The 17,700-nt window shown below is 41.7% G+C and overlaps 1 protein-coding gene across 1 annotated transcript in view; it reads left to right on the top strand.

Annotated features, from left to right (window-relative positions):
* The window catches only part of TOX3 (TOX high mobility group box family member 3), a 184,335-nt gene that overhangs the window by 128,043 nt on the left and 38,592 nt on the right, over positions 1-17,700 (top strand). The window contains exon 3 of the mRNA XM_060254450.1: positions 10,778-11,035. Coding sequence (XP_060110433.1) covers positions 10,778-11,035 — 258 coding nt within the window. The remainder of the gene's footprint in view (positions 1-10,777; positions 11,036-17,700) is intronic.

Here is a 17,700-nt window from a genome sequence, read left to right as displayed (position 1 = left end):
GCACTAATGCGCTAATTATGGTCATGGATACAAACATTTTATTTTTAATTTGGGTGCTTAACACCATTAGGAAAACAAAGAGGAAGCGGCACAGTTGGTGGTATCGTTTTTGTCTTCTGGGGGAAAACAAGGAAGAGACTTTTCAGCAGGGAGTGTTCGATAAGTTGGCTTAAGGAAGAAGCACTAGATCTGAATTGATAGGGCCTGACCAGGTCACGGGGCAACGGATTTGGCCTCCAGCTTCAAAGGATTGGGGCTGGGGTTACAGGAAGAAGGGTGTGCCGTCTGCTTAAAAATAGCCTTCATTTCACACACACACACACACACCATCATCAGCCAGTTAAAGAATACTGCTCAAGGATAGTGACATCAGTTCTAGATGGAGCTGCCTTTTTGCCAAAGAAAACTGTTGGTTTCCATTGTTACATGCCTACCCTGTGGATGTGCTTTTTGACTTCTTTCTGCACTCCAATATACTATCTGAGAGGGGATGCAGTGAGTAGCACACAGCATCTGAATGACCATGATAGATAATTTCCTACGATTCGTAAAAACATGAACACAGCATTGACCTTTTCACATCCGTTTTCCAGAGGGCTATCTGTGTCTTTCCGTTGCCACAAAACAGAAGTCCGGTGCCACCTTACAGACAACATTGATTCCAGCATGGATAAATAAATGCTAGTTTATGGTGCCACCGACCCTGCATTTTGGGTTTTACATCAAATCCAGGAAACCTCTTTTTCCTTTTTTTGTTGGATAAAAAAAGTTACTGGGTGGAAAATAGTTCAAGTAAAGTGTGGTTAGGTTGTATGTCGTGTTCTTACGGATTGTTTTTTTCCCTTAAACAATGGCTGCCATTTCTCCCTCTCTCTCTCTCTGTTCCCCTTTCTCCCTCCAACAAGACTGCTTAGATAAGGGAAGATTGCTTTGGCACTAGCTTCAGTGTTAGTTGTGATAATGAACACAAACCCCCATCTGTAATGACAACATGATGTTTCATTCTGTAGAATTTCATTTCTCCATTTGAATCAAACATTGATGAAAGCTCTACTTGCCAGCAGCTGTTCAAAGACAATTTAATTCCAGCTGTGATAATTCACCGTGTCAGACATTGGCTGTTATATGTTGATACAACAGCTCTCCAGATTTGCATTTTTATCAAAAGGAACAAATGTTTAGAACATTGCTGTGCAGATGGCATTTAACCACACACACACACACACACACAGAAGCACACACACACACACAGGCACATAGGGTTTTGTTGTTGAGCATTGTAGCCTCCCTCTTGCCCCTCAAGAAATCAGAGCGAGATATATATGGAAAGTTACCAGCTTTTAAAAATTGTGGTTGATAAGATAAACCCTTGAAAATGTTAAGAAACTCTTGTGGGCATGATGGTACCTTTCTCCACTGTCAAATTACATATCATTCAGACCTTTTTTTCTTTTTGCAGTATAAATAGTCCAGTGATTTGGAAAAAGATTCTGCTAGGAGGTATCCCCACCCACCAGCTTAGATTACGTTCATTTTATCCACATCTGTGCATCACTTTAAGCAATCATGGTATGGAACACGGTTTGATGGGGGGAAAAAACACCAATTGGTATACACAATATCCCCCCTTCCCCGCTCTTCACCACATGTTTGTAAAAAAAGATATTGGAAACCTGATAAATATCACTTCTGTAGAAGATGTTTGAAATATCATGCAGTTCAGTTATGTATATTTGGGGGGTTTATTCCTTTTTTTTTTTTTTACATCCTCTGGAATCTGCTTCCTCTTTGCAGCCATGCATCAAGCTTGTACTGTTGTTTCTATTTCACAGAGTAAGATTTGCACATTCGTATTTGCACTGCCGTGCATGTCTAACTTTGCAATGACTATTCATTTGTTTGAAACATTTATCGGTTGCCTTTTGTCCTTACAGAGCTCAGGAAGGCTTGAAACGTAGATAAGGCACACAAAATAAAATAATTAAAACCATAAAACCCAAAATTTAAAAATCCCGTCTCCGTAGCGCTACCAAACTTAACCAAGCGTTGTCCTGTATTAACTACCTTACAAGAGAAATTCAATTACTTGACTCTTTTCTTGTAAATGGACAAAGGTACTTTGGAGTATGGGCATTTCCAACCTAAAATCTATTTATCCCCCCCTCCTTCAGATGAATAAATTAAAGTGGTAAGTGTGGCATTCACATATCACAAGAGCCTCTCAGAGAAAGAACTGGCACATCGTTTTTCTTTTGTTGTTGTTGTAACTTGTTTCTGTGTCGTGACGGCAGTGACCCAGTTATTATTTTTTTTTCCACGATTTCCAGAAGCACCTTAAATATTTATTGAAATAATATTTCAAGTGTTAATTACTGTGGTAATGAAAACAGCCAAATGCCACATATCAGGAATGAGTGTTTATCCATATTGTTAATGTGATATGTTAGATTTCATTAAGCAGTAATGGGGTAGCAAATGACTCACAAATTGCCGTTGCATCTGTTACAGGGCGGCATTAGTGCCAGGCTGAACTGCAAATGTAGCTGGAGGGTTATATTCATTAGCCATCCGCCTTCCGCGGCCAATCCATCCTTTGGTGCTAGTGAACTTGCAACTTTCCCCAGTAAGAAAATGCCACTCTGTTTTTTGGGGGGTGGGGAAGTCTCCAATAAATGTGTTCATACTGTACAACAGCTTCCAGAAATGGACCAGAGTGGCTGTGTTTTCTGTGTGGGGTGTGTAGAGTTGCCAGTCCCCAGGTCTTAGTGGGGGTTCCCACATTTTGGGGGGCTTCTGCCCACACAGCTGGCCACAGAGGAGGACCCCACCCGCAAACAGCAATGCCACTGCATGATGTCTTTGATGTGATGATGTCACCTGGAACGCAGGGCTCTTTTTCGAGCAGGAGCTCCTCTGCACATTAAGCCATGCCCCGCTGATGTAGCCAATCCTCCAAGAGCTTAGAGGGCTCTTAGTACAGGGTCTACTGTAAGCTCCAAGAGGATGCTACATCGGGGTGTGTGGCCTAATATGCAGAGGAGCTCCTGCTAGAAAAAGAGGCTTGGCTGGAAGTGACATAATCACATTGGGGATGTTGCATGGTGACACTCTGAGTTTTGCCCAAACACCAGAGCAGCACTGCATGGTGTCCCTGATACAATGACATCACTTCCGGTTGACTTCATTATATCAGGGACTCCCAGAACACCCCCAAATCCCGCTACCAGTGTGATGAGGGGACCTCATAACCCTAAGTGTGTTGTAGCGATGCCAGCCTCCAGGCACTTAAACATGTGTTGAAAGAAACTGGAATCTCTAAAGACTCCTTCAATGTGTTTCCTAGGGTAGCCACACACACCCCAGTAGAGGGGGGGGGGTGGTCCCCTGCTGCCAGGAATTTCCATCTAGCTACCAATCAGCTGGCTGGTGGGAGCACTTATCAGTATAAAGAAGAAGGCCCATGTTGCCAGTGTCACACAGGAAGTGATGTCATCACACCAACCATTTCTGGGTAGACGGTCTGGTATTGTGGCAAAACTCTATGATGGAAACCAGTTTTATCACACAGTTTTTGCCCAAATGCCAGAATGTTGCCTGGAAGTTGCTGGAGTGACGACATCACTTCCTGTGCAATGTCACCAACACGGCTTGGGTCTTTCACATTCTCATGGGAAGTCCCCCACAATCCTCCTCCAGTTGCCAGGAGGGACATGGTAACCTTAGTGACTCCTGCAGACAATTACTGTCTGGCACCTCATCATCTCTTGTGTGTGCCCAACAGCAGGACTTTTTTTGAGCAGGAACGCACAGGAACACAGTTCCAGCTGGCTTGGTGGCAAGCCTAATATGCAAATGAGTTCCTGATGGGCTTTTTGTGATGAGAAATCCAGCAGGAACTCATTTGCATATTAGGCCACACACCCTGGCATCACCATTATTTCACACAGGGCTTTTTCTACAACCCCTCCCCCCATCCAACAATGTCATTTGATAGGTTTTATGAGTAAGCAAAGGGGCTCTTTCCTCTCCCACTCCCCTTTCTTCTGTTTTTCGGTTTCCATTTTTCTCTCAAGCAGTTATTAATTTATATCATCATTAACAATGTGGATGACAATTTCCAGCCTTTAATGAGATCTCTCACTGAACACATCATTTTTAAATTAACTGGCATTAAGTTATTCTTTTCAGACAATGGAAATAAGTCATAAAGGAAGATTCCTCCCTCCAAAAACAATCTTGCACCCCTGTCATCCACCGGTGCGGTAAAATTTAAAGTAATGAAAACAAGGCATTAATTATTGAATAAATTAGCTAATATATTAAAGTGTTTATCTCTCTGCTTTCCTCATAGCTCAAAGAAGGGCCCTAAAACAAGAGCCGCCCTGAGCCCGCCTGAGCCGCCCTGAGCCCGCCTTTGGCGGGGGAGGGCGGGATATAAGAATAAATTTATTATTATTATTATTATTATAAGATACTGGGTATTGTCCAAAGTACAATTTTAATTACTGTACTCTCTCATATTTCCCTCCCCCAAAGTAGCCACTTGCCCCTTTCCAACTTTGTTTCCAACACCTTGAAATTTCCAAGGCAGCCTGTGTGACTACGCAGTTGTGTGGCTTCTGGGATGAAACAGTTCAAAAGGGCCATACACATTCAGAGCTTCCAATGGAGTATTTCCATGAATGGAAGGAAATCCTTCTGTGAGTGGAAGGCCCCCTTTAGGATACACATGAAGCTGCCTTATACTGAATCAAACCGTAAGTCCATGAAGGGTAATATCGTCTACTCAGACTGGCAGCAGCTCTCCACTGTCTCAAACTAAGTTCTCTCACATCATCAACAAGCTGATGCTTTTACCTGGAGATGTTGGGGATTGAACCTGGGGCCTTTGGCATGTCAAGCAAATGCTCTACCACTAAGTAGAGTTAGCAGGGGGTGGAGCCAGGAGGCTTTCACATTCCCTAAAATAAATGAATAAAAATATGGCAGTGCAGTTCCCTTGAATACAGTCTTCATTTCCTCTTCCCTAGCAGCTGCACATCCTCTCTCTCTCTCTCACACACACACACACACACACACCAGCAGCTGCAGCAAACACAAACAGTTTGCAATCCCACACTTTTGTGATCTTACTAGGGCAGTTTACTCACAGAGTTGTTGAATGTAATAATCTGCTGTATATTCAACCAAGTTCTTCAGACTGACACAGGAAAACCTGTGCAAATGACTTCTGAAAGGAATATAAAACAAATGGAGGCACTGGGATAGTTTCCCTTTCTTACTCACAGCTCCACAGCTCGCTGGGTGCAGCCACCGTTGTTCTGCCAGCTCACCCTGCCCCATTCAGCCTGGTTTCTACAGATTTAAAGACATACACATCTTCCAAAAAGCAAGCTGTTTCCAAGCTTCTTCTAGCCTTCCAAGGTGGAAAGGCACATGAGGGCTGTTGGGCGGGGCTTTCCCCTGCAGGCCAGCTGACTGGGGATGGCGGGAAGGAGCCTGCAAGATGGGGGATCCCCCTCTGGGGATCAGAAAGACTACCACTAAGCCACAGCCACTCCCCTGTCCAGTGTATAGTTCCCATTTGAACTGGACCCATTGTTGCTATGTTTAGAATATTTATTTGGCATGCAGAAGGTCCCAGGTCCAATAAGTGCCTTCCACATAAGAACTTAAGAGGAGCCGTGTTGGATCAGGCAGTGGCCTATCCAGTCCTACACTCTGCATCACACAGTGGCCAAAATCCAGGAGCCATCAGGAGGTCCACCAGTGAGGCCAAAACTCCAGAAGCCCTCCCATTGTTGCCCCTCCCAAGCACCAAAAATAAAGAGCATTGCATCCCTACACACAGTGTTCCATCCAGCCATTAGCCATGCTGACTGGGGCTGATGGGAGTTGTAGGCAAAACACATCTGGAGAGCTACCATTGGCCACCCCTGATCTATACCTTGTGGCTACTAGCTACTGATGGACCTCTGCTCTGTATGTTTATCCAACCGACTCTTGAAGAGGTCTATGCTTATCGCTGCCACCCCTTCCTGCGGCAGTGAATTTCACGTAATTACTCTTTGGGTGAAGAAGTAATCCCTTTTCTCTGTTCTACTGCTCCTCTAGAACTTAAAACTTGAGACCCTGGAGAGCTTCTCCCAATCCATGTAAACAAGACTCATGATGATAGGTCGAGGTCTCATTCAGTATAAGGCAACATCATGCGAATACTCATCAAACTCATCAATACTCATCGAGAGGGATGGTGGCTCAGTGGTAGAGCATCTGCTTGGGAAGCAGAAGGTCCCAGGTTCAATCCCTGGCATCTCCAAAAAAGGGTCCAGGCAAATAGGTGTGGAAAACCTCAGCTTGAGACCCTGGAGAGCCGCTGCCGGTCTGAGAAGACAATACTGACTTTGATGGACCAAGGGTCTGATTCAGTAGAAGGCAGCTTCAGATGTTCATATGTTCAAACTATCAGTCCATCATGCTGTCTACTCAGACTGGCAGCAACTCAGCAGGGTCTCAAGTAGAGATGTGAAGGCCCAGAAAAAAAAACAGACAAATTCAGAAAAAAAAGGTTTTTTCCCCTTTTTTTCCCTGAAGCCTTTTTTTGTTTTTTTCTGAAAAATTAAAAAGAAAAGAAAAGAAATGATTATGAAACGTTTTAATTTAACATGATGAATAAAATATTTTAAGACAAGGTGTTCAAATATTTTCCAAAGCATTTCTAAAAAATAGGTTTGGTATCAGATTATTCTAATTTCTGTGGACTAAAGACAAGCAAGTCCTAGGTCATGCCGATTCATTGAAACTTAGTCCTACACTCAATGCACAGCAGCCAAGAAGGTCAGAGCGCCTGCTCCGGCTGCAACGCCACTGAGGGTGTTCTCCGCAGCTGAGAACGAAACGTCTGGAAGAAAAACTTTCTCCAGTAGAACACGGCACTTGAGCCCGAAAGACTCTACAAACCTTAATTAGTCCTACACTCCCTTCTATACACTTCCCCCCTCTTCAGTTCTTTTTATGAGCCACTTGTGGGAAGGGCGGGATACAAATCTCGAATAAATAAATAAAAATAAATAAAATGAGAATGAGGAGTTTTTTTATTTAATACTGTGGAGAGGAAATATGAATAATTGTTACTTCTGAATTTTTAAAAATTGTTTTGTGCTGTTTTTTTTTTTTGTCTGTTCCACATAAACTAGTAAACAGTTCAGGAGATTGTTGCTCCATTTGTTACAATTACAAAAAAAATATTATTTAAAAAGTAAATTCTGTTTGTAATAATGGTTTGGATACCCTATATTTTTAACATGCTAGTTGCGATAATGTCATGCCGAGTAAAATTGTCCATAGTCATATTTTATGTTCCTAAAGTAACAGAATGACTTTCAATCTGGAAAAGAAAAAATAAGTGCTTTTTTTCAATTTCTAAAAAAATTTTCCCCAAAAATTTCATTTTTTTTTCAAAAATTTCCTTTTTTTTCTGGGAAAAACCTGGGGTTTTTCCCCGAGCTTCAACATTTCCGGAAATTTTACATCTCTAGTCTCAAGTAGGTCTTTCACATCACCTACTTGGATCTTTTAAACTTTATTTATTTATTTTTATTTATTTGATTTGATTTATATCCCGCCCTACCCCACCGAAGCGGGCTCAGGGCGGCAACTGGAGTTGCAGGGACTGAACCTGGGGTCTCTTGCGTGCAAAGCAGGTACTGTAGCAGTGAACCAAGATCTCTCCTCTAGCTTCAGGCCTGATGTTAATTATGAATGGAAATCTATTGGTCTGTGCCATTTGAAAAGTATGAAAACCAGGGCTTCTTCGATGAGGCTCAACAGTTAACCACTCTACCACTGAACCATGGCCCCTTTCCTTATACTTTCCACTTTCATAGTAAACCATACTTTGTCATGGCCACTGAGCCTACAAATTATGGTTTGCACTCATTTCCCCTCTGAATTTTGAATCCATTGCTTGAAATATTGGTTTATTTTTTATTTATTTATTTATTTAGAATTTATATCCCGCCCTTCCCACAAGTGGCCCACAAGTGGCTCAGCATTAGATCCAACATAAATTAAACAATATTTAAACATGTAAGGGAATAACTTTAAAACAGATAAAACAGATAAAACCATAAAAATTAATAAATATTCCAATATATACAGAGATCTGGCAGGTTGCACTAAAATTCTCAAGCTAGGTGTAGGCTAACCGGAAGAGGGTTGTTTTACAGGCCCTGCGGAACTGAACAAGGTTGTAGGATGGAACAAACCATAGTTCTGTGATCCAGAGGCAACACCAAACTGTGGCTTTTGATGAAATTCTCCCTTGCTGCACTGTATTAAAGTATTATTGTATTTAGACAATTTGTGTGCCCCTTTTCCACAGAACCTGCTCTAGCTGACCTGCAAAAGAAAACATACAAAACAAAATGGCATAAAAAATTGTAACAACAAACCATTAAAAAACTAAACAAGAGTATAATTCTTTGGCCACTGTGTGACAGAATGTTGGACTGGATGGGCCATTGGTCTGATTCAACATGGCTTCTCTTATGTTTTTGGCAAGAACAACCTAAAACAGGGGTGGCCAACGGTAGCTCTCCAGATGTTTTTTGTCTACAACTCCCATCAGCCACAGCCATTGGCCATGCTGGCTGGGGCTGATGGGAGTTGTAGGCAAAAAACATCTGGAGAGCTACCGTTGGCCACCCCTGACCTAAAACATAGACAAAAGGTAAGCAATTGAGCCTGAAAGGTCTATCAGGATGTGTCTTCTTCGTCTGCCATGTAGCCACTTTGTTTGAACCAAGCTACCTCTGTAGGCACATAGGTAACCCAGAGACAATTCCTTGTTCACGGGTGGTGGTGGTGGTGACGGAAAGTGCCATGAAGTCACAGCTGACTTATGTTGACCTTGTAGGGTTTTCAAGGCAAGAGATGTTCAGAAGTGGTTCGCCATAGTCTGCCTCTGTGTAGCAACCCAGGTACTGACCTTGCTTAACTGTCAGGATGTGATGAGACTGAGCTAGCCTGGGCCATCCAAGGATGTTCATGAGTACACACACTTTATTTGTGGGCATTCTGTGTGTGGGTGGGGACATTGCGCAATGTCCTCGAACCAGTGACATCACACCATCATGAGTCTGCTTGCAGAGAGGGCGGGATAGAAGACTAAAGTAATAAATAAATAAATCATCACATCGGGGACATTGCGTGCAAAATATTCCAGTTTTTGAGCAAACTCTCTGATTAAATTGGGCTTAAACCATAGAGTTTGCTGAAAAACTAGAGCATTCCCCATGCAGCGTTCCCCATATGATGACATCATTTCCAGATGATGTCATTATATTGGGCATGATCCTGTTTAGGAGAGGGTTTCCCCCCCGCCAGCTGCAGAAATTGGGGGATCCCCTGCTAGGACTGGCAGCTTTCCTTCTTTCCTCCCTTCCTCCTGCCCTCCCTCCCTTCCTTTTCTTCCCTCCTCTCTTCCTTCCTGTATTCTCTTTCTCCCTAGTAGGGACTCACTTATGACATTCTCCTCTGCTCCATTTTATTCTCACAACAGCCCTGTGAGGTCGGTCAGGCTGAGAGAATGTGTTTGACTCAAGGTCACTCAGCCAATTTCTATGACAAAGTGGGGAGTCATACCTGGGTCTTTCTCAGAACCTGCTCTAACCACTATACCAGGCAGCCTTTCATTAAGCTTGAATAGCTTGGAACTTGCATGTAGAAGCCCTTTGAACCTTGGCTCAAAATATTTTAGTAGGGTTTATTTCTTAACAAATCTACCGTTCACGCACATACTCCTTTGGCCCCCAAAACAAACCTTCCTTGATGAACCACCGGCCTATAAATACCTGGGTTGCTAACAACCACCTTTGTATCAAAAGTCCATTATGCTTCCTAAAAGGAGTCGGAGAGAACTTAGAAACTGGATTCTAATATTTCACATTTATGGGTTGTAAAAGGGTTCTGAAGTATTCACTGCCAGATTAATGTTGTGTGTGTGTACCGCTGAAATCGTCAGCGTTTTATTAAAGCACCCGCATAATGTGTAGACTCTTTGTGCTGTTTTTACTAACGTATCAATAAACAGGCAATTTGTTATACAGCCAAAAAAAAAGAGCCCCAAACCCCAATGTAGCTGATGTTCACTCTAACAACAAAGACAGATGTTGCTAATTAAGAGTGCATTAAAAAACAGTTAATACTGATACACCATTAAAGCCATATGATAATGAGACTTAAATCTTTAATCTGAAGGATCCATAAAATTGGGCATATGTGAATCCTGCTACACTTGTGATGTACAGAAAACAAACAAAACTGAGAGCGAAATCATTCGAGATAGAAAGAGTCCCTTTTATTATGCATTACTGGACTATTTGTATGAGCCCCGTGGCGCAGAGTGGTAAAGCTGCAGTACTGCAGTCTGAGCTCTCTGCTCACAAACCTGAGTTTGATCCCGGCAGAAGGAAGCTGGTTCAGGTAGCCGGCTCAAGGTTGACTCCGCCTTCCATCCTTCCGAGGTCGGTAAAAGGAGTACCCAGCTTGCTGGGGGGAAAGCGTAGATGACTGAGGAAGGCAATGGCAAACCACCCTGTAAAAAGTCTGCTGTGAAAACGTGATGCGATGTCACCCCGGAGTCGGAAACGTCTGGTGCTTGCACAGGGGGCTACCTTTACCTTTTTAACTGGACTATTTAGAAGTGCTTCAGTGCCATGGAGTTGGTTTTATTTATTTCTCTCTTTCTCTATGTCTCTTTTTTTTCCCCCTTTAGCAAACATTCCACACTCCAAGTCTTGGAGATGAAGAGTTTGAGATTCCACCCATAACGCCACCTCCTGAGTTGGATTCCACCAATCTAGGAATGGCAGATATACTCCTACCTTTCCAAGGCCTAAGTGACCAGCTAGCCATGCAGGGGAATGAATTCACTCCCCAGTTTCCACCACAGAGCTTGGATCTTCCTTCCATTACGATATCCCGAAACCTTGTAGAGCAAGACGGCGTCATCCAAAGCAATGGGTTGCATATGGTAGGCGCTGATCTTTCTTCTTTTCACAGCAGTGTCTTATTACAGTGGAGATTTTTTTTTTAAATTCATTTCTGTTCACTGTATTCGTAGTCTGCATTTCTCTCTCTGAGACTCAGACCTGATTCCGTGGTGTAAATTGATAACAGTCCATACGAAGAGACGTCTAGGAAGCAGTGTCGGTTGATATGATCAGTATTAGCAGACATTGAATGAGTAAAGTACTTGGACTAGGATTAGCGGAATCCAAATGTGCATAGGATGTTAGGCATGTTCGGCATACCTTTGGGACTCCCTCTCCTGGCTCACCCAGAGAGCATTATGCTCTGGTGATCAAAATTTGTTGCCAATTCTTGTCTGCTGCTGCTGCAGTTCTGCAGGGCCTGTAAAATTGAGTTGTTCTGCTGGGCCTGTGGTTGAGGACAGTGACGGGTTTCATCTTTGATTGGCCCCTCCTCTCTCCTCTCCCCTTTTCCCACTCTCCTTTTTAGACAAGACTATATACCAGGGGTGGCGAGACTTCCTTAACATAGAGTAAACGTGAGATGTTATCGCTTTACTCTGTGATGGTATCGCTTTACTCTGCTCTGGTAAGACCTCACCTGGAGTATTGTGTTCAGTTTTGGGCACCACATTTTAAGAAGGATATAGACAAGCTGGAACGGGTCCAGAGGAGGGTGACGAAGATGGTGAGGGGTCTGGAGACCAAGTCCTATGAGGAAAGGTTGAAGGAGCTGGGAATGTTTAGCCTGGAGAGGAGGTGGTTGAGAGGTGATATGATCACCATCTTCAAGTACTTGAGGGCTGTCATGTAGAGGATGGTGTGGAATTGTTCTCTGTGACCCCAGAAGGTAGGACCAGAACCAATGGGTTGAAATTAAATCAAAAGTTTCCAGCTCAACATTAGGAAGAACTTCCTGACCATTAGAGCGATTTCTCAGTGCAACAGGCTTCCTCGGGAGATGGTGGGCTCTCCTTCCTTGAAGGTTTTTCAGCAGAGGCTAGATGGCCATCTGACAGCAATGAAGATCCTGTGAATTTAGGGGGAGGTGTTTGTGAGTTTCCTGCATTGTGCAGGGGGTTGGACTAGAGGTCCCTTCCAACTCTATGATTCTATATTTGAGAGCCGGAAGGAAGGAAATAGATGGGGAGGGAGGAAGAAGTGGAAAGAAAGCAACTTTAAATGCATTCTCCAAGGCACCTGCTGGCTTGGCTTGGAGAAGTGATTTAAAGAGAGAAATTCCTTCTCCACCATGGTCAGTGGGGTGGTGGAGGCTTTGAAAGCCACACAACATGTATGAAAAAACCATATATGGCTCCTGACCTCCAGTTTGGCCATCTGCTATACACTATCCCCCCTTGAGTTTTATGTCATATTTTAGCATATTGTTATCTTATCATAGAATGTATTTTATCCTGCATTATTGAGGATTTTATTATATTTATTGTATTGAATGTTTTTTATCATTATGTTACTCTGAGCCTGGAGAGCGGGATACAATTCCAATTTATAAAATAAAATGATACAGAATGTGTCTGTAATGATGAAAAATTGTGTTCCATCAGTAGGAAAAACAATAGCAGGGTAACACATGCGTTGTATATGTACACATGTCAGCGCTTTCAAGTCACAATCAGTTTATGGTGACCCCAACAAGGGGCTTTCAAGGCAAGCGAGAAGCCAAGGTGGTTTGCCATTGCCTTCTTCAGCAGAGTCTTCCTTGGTGGTCTCCCATCCAAGGCTTTTGATAACCCCAACAAGGGGCCTTGAAGGCAAATGAGAAGCCGAGGTGGTTTGCCATTGCCTTCTTCTGCAGAGTCTTCCTTGGTGGTCTCCCATCCAAGGCTTTTGATAACCCCAGCAAGGGGTCTTGAAGGCAAATGAGAAGCCAAGGTGGTTTGCCATTGCCTTCTTCAGCAGAGTCTTCCTTGGTGGTCTCCCATCCAAGGCTTTTGATAACCCCAGCAAGGGGTCTTGAAGGCAAATGAGAAGCCGAGGTGGTTTGCCATTGCCTTCTTCAGCAGAGTCTTCCTTGGTGGTCTCCCATCCAAGGCTTTTGATAACCCCAGTAAGGGGTCTTGAAGGCAAATGAGAAGCCGAGGTGGTTTGCCATTGCCTTCTTCAGCAGAGTCTTCCTTGGTGGTCTCCCATCCAAGGCTTTTGACAACCCCGGCAAGGGGCCTTGAAGACAAGTGAGAAGCAGAGGTGGTTTCCCATGACCTTCTTCTGCAGAGTCTTCCCTGGTGATCTCTCATCCAAGTACTGACCCTGCTTAGCTTCTGAGATCTCACTACCTTGAGCTAGTGCCTACTGGAAATTTGATCAAGTGGTCTTAGTTGACGTCAAAAAAGAAAAATTGAGCAGATTGGCTCTTTGAGGAAGCATTGTATGTGAAATGTGACCCAAGCTGACAGGCACATAAGGGAACATCACCTTTGGAGCCAGGATTTGTAAGGAATTAAGATACCACACAGGATTGAACAAGAATAGAGAAAGACTGGACAGTATCTGGACATTGAAATTCTGTGGATCCTTTCCTTTTGTGAAACCTTTTGATATACTGTGTATTTGGTATTGTTGGAAACAAACATAGACAAATAAGAATTACTTTGTTTATATTTTTATTGTGTGTTTTGTACACAGTTGTTGTTTTCTAGCTTCTGAGATGTGGCAAGTTCAGGCTATACTGTACTGCCTTCCCTCCCCACTGCATCTTAATTCACAATGGTATAATTTATACTCTCTTTCCCTGTACAAAGCACGTTCCTGAACTGCTTTTAACAGCTACTCCATTCTATGCTCACTGTATTTATTTAATTTATTATTTTAGATTTATAACCTGCCCTCCCCACAAATGGGCTCAGGGCAGGTAACAACAGTCAATAAATATATAGTTTTTAAAAGTTCATAGAATTAAAATCGTATTACGCACGAAAAAATTGCAAATACTACAGATGCCGGTATTAGATTTCGTTTCCTCCTAAATATCCTCTTGGAAATCTAGGGTTGCCAATCCCAAGGTGGGGGCAGGGAATCCCCCAGTTTGGAGACCCTCCCCCGCTTCAGGGTCGTCAGAAAGCTGGGGGAGGGAGGGAAATGTCTGCTGGAAACTCTGTTATTCCCTATGGAGGTTTATTCCCATAGAAAATCATGGATTTACATCTAAATTTTACAAAACTCTTAAAGATGAGATAACACCCAAACTGATGAAATTGTTAAATACGATAAGAGAAAAAGGGAAAATTCCAAATACTTGGAGGGAAGTGGTAATTTCTTTGATTCCTAAAGAAGATAAAGATGCCACAAATGTAAAGAACTATAGACCAATTTCATTGTTGAATAATGACTATAAGATCTATACAAGAATTTTGGCAGAACGATTGAAGCAATATTTGATTAACTTTATTAAAAAAGACCAAGCCGGATTTCTTCCTAAAAGACAAATAAGAGACAATGTAAGAGCTGTTATTAATGTTGTGGAATACTATGAGAAACATCCAGAAAAGGAAGCGGCCTTATTCTTTGTAGATGCAGAAAAAGCCTTTGACAATTTGAATTGGGACTTTATGTTTGCGGTAATGGAAAAAATTAATTTAGGGGAACATTTTATAAAAATGACGAGAGCAATATATATGGAACAACAAGCAAAATTGTGCATAAATGCAGATCTTACCAAAGAATTTAAGGTAAGCAAAGGTACAAGACAAGGGTGTCCGTTATCACCATTGCTGTTTATAATGACTCTTGAAATTTTATTACAACAAAAACAAAATTATAAAGAAATAGATTAAAAATCAGAGGATTCTCCTACAAATATAAAGCATTTGCAGATGATATTGTGTTCATAATAGAGAATCCGATCCAAGTGTCACCATTGTTGTTAGCCAAGATAAAAGAATATGGAGAGTTAGCAGGAGTATATATAAATAAAGAGAAATCGAAATTTCTATGCAAAAATATGCAACCAAATAAAATTAATGAATTGCAAGGGGTGACGGGCTGTGAGGTTACTACTAAAGTTAAGTATCTTGGAATAGAGATAACCATGAAGAATATTGATCTATTCAAAAATAACTATGAAAAATTGTGGTGTAAGATGGACAAAGACTTGATGAAATGGAATAGACTTAATCTGTCCTTATTGGGCAGGATAGCTGCAATTAAGATGAATATCTTGCCAAGAATAATGTATTTGTTCCAAACTATTCCGATTGTAAAAGATACCAAACAATTTAACAAATGGCAAAGGAAGATTTCTGACTTTGTATGGGCCGGAAAGAAACCAAGGATTAAGATGAAGATTTTAATAGATGCTAAAGAGAGAGGTCGTCTTCAACTTCCGGATTTAAGATTGTATCATTATGCGGTTTGTTTGACATGGATTAAAGATTGGATAATGCTGTTAGACAAAAAACCTTTATGGTTAGAAGCTCATGGGAATAAATTCGGCTGGCACGCATATTTATGTTATGGGAAGAATAAAATGGACGGATTTTTCTCTCACCATTATATTAGGAACAGTTTATTAAATACTTGGATAAAATATAAAAAATATGGAGACGAGAGAAAACCGCTGTGGATAGTGCCAGCAGAAGTAATAAAAATAACAGCTGAATCCGATGAAGAAAGAGCGATGTCATATAATCAACTGCTCAAGATTCAAGGAGACAAAATTGAATTAAAATCTTCAGAAGAGTTAAATAATAAGTATGATTGGTTTCAAATGCAACCAATGAAAAGCTTGATGGGAAATGATATTAAATCGGACGGAATTAGACGTGAGCAAACAGAATTAGAAAGAGTCCTGCTTGGAGATAATGAAAAATTGATATCGAAAGTATATAAATTATTATTGAAATGGTCTACAGAAGAAGAAGTAGTAAAGTCTCAAATGGGCAATCAATGTGAATAGAGAAATACAAATGGATACGTGGGAGCACCTTTGGAAGAACTCGATGAAGATTTCAACTTGTCAGAGTATCAAAGAGAACTGTTTTAAGATGATGTATAGGTGGTATATGACTCCGAAAAAACTGGCTAGGATGAGTAAGAAAATGTCGGATAGATGTTGGAAATGTAAAAAACATGAAGGTTCTTTTTTTCACATGTGGTGGACTTGTGAAAAAGTGAAAGAATTTTGGATGATGATACAACAAGAAATCTCCAAAATTCTGGGTTATGACTTTAAAAAAACAGCAGAGACCTTTTTGCTTGGATTACAATTAGAAAAATTTCCAAAGGAAGACAGGACATTAATTTGGTACTTGCTCTCAGCGCTAGGACATTGTATGCGCAGCTGTGGAAACAAGAAAAAATACCAGAGAAATGGGACTGGATTATGAAAGTTTTATCGTGGAGTGAGATGGACAAACTAACTAGAACTCTAAGAGACTATGATCTAGATATATTCAAAAAGGAGTGGAAGAAATTTAAAGGATATATGGAGAAAGAGTGGAATGTAAAAAGACATTGGACAATTTTTTAGTATGGATGAGGGAAAAAAAATATTGAACTTTGATTAGTTACTGGTACCTTTAGTATTGAACTTAAATATATAACTTCGGGGAAGTCAAACAAGGGAGGGAGGGGGGATTGAAATATCATATGGGTTAGTACAGGAAATGTATAATTAAGTTTTGTAACCATATGTTATCAATAAATTGTTAAAACACAAGAAAATCATGGAGAATTGATCCACGAGTATCTGGGGCTCTGGGGGAGCTGTTTTTTGGGATAGAGGCACCAAATTTTCAGTATAGCATCTAGTGCCTCTCCCCAAAATACCCACCAAGTTTCAAAAAGATTGGACCATGGTGTCCAATTCTATGAGCCCCCAAAGAAGGTACCCCTATCCTTCATGATTTCCTATGGAAGGAAGGAATTGAAAAGGTGTGCGGTCCCTTTAAATGTGAGGGCCAGAACTCCCTTTGGAGTTCAATTATGCTTGTCACAGCCTTGATCTTGGCTCCACCCCTAAGGTCTCCTGGCTCCTGTTAGAATTCCACCCCTGCTGAGGGTCAACTTGCACCTACCTTGCGTGTCTTTGAGGCACCGCGCTAAAACACCTTTCTACCTAGGCTTTGGGGTGTGTAGCCTAATATGCCAAGGAGCTCCTGCTACAAAAAAGATTCTCTCTCTCTCTCTTTGTGTGTGTGTGTGTGTGTGTGTGTGTGAGAGAGAGAGAGAGAGAGAGAGAGAGAGAGAGAGAGAGAATCTTTTTTGTAGCAGGAATTCCTTTGCATATTAGGCCACACATCCCGATGTAGCCAATCCTCGAAGAGCTTATAAGACTCTTTTTTTTGTAAGTTCTTAGAGGATTGGCTACATTGGGGTGTGGCCTAATATGCAAAGGAGCTCCTGTTAGAATTCCACCCCCGCTGAGGGTCAACTTGCACCTACCTTGCGTGTCTTTGAGGCACCGCGATAAAACACCTTTCTACCTAGGCTTTTAATGAGGATTTCCCCCCCTTTCTTTCCAGCATTTTTACTGGTCTGCTTCTGATCTGAGCTTTGTTTTATGAGTAGGTTTATTCTGTTTTGCTGTGGGCTTTTTTGAACAGCTTTTTGTTTTGATATTGCTAAAGTTGGGAAGAATGCAATATTTTCTTCACCTTCAGCCAGCCGATGGATTTCAAGCCACATGATTCAGATTTTTTTTTTTAACGTG

This window comes from Heteronotia binoei, chromosome 14 (assembly GCF_032191835.1).
Source record: "Heteronotia binoei isolate CCM8104 ecotype False Entrance Well chromosome 14, APGP_CSIRO_Hbin_v1, whole genome shotgun sequence".
NCBI lineage: Eukaryota > Metazoa > Chordata > Lepidosauria > Squamata > Gekkonidae > Heteronotia > Heteronotia binoei.
Note: the sequence above shows the minus strand (reverse complement) of the source record. Positions and strands in the feature narration are given on the sequence as shown.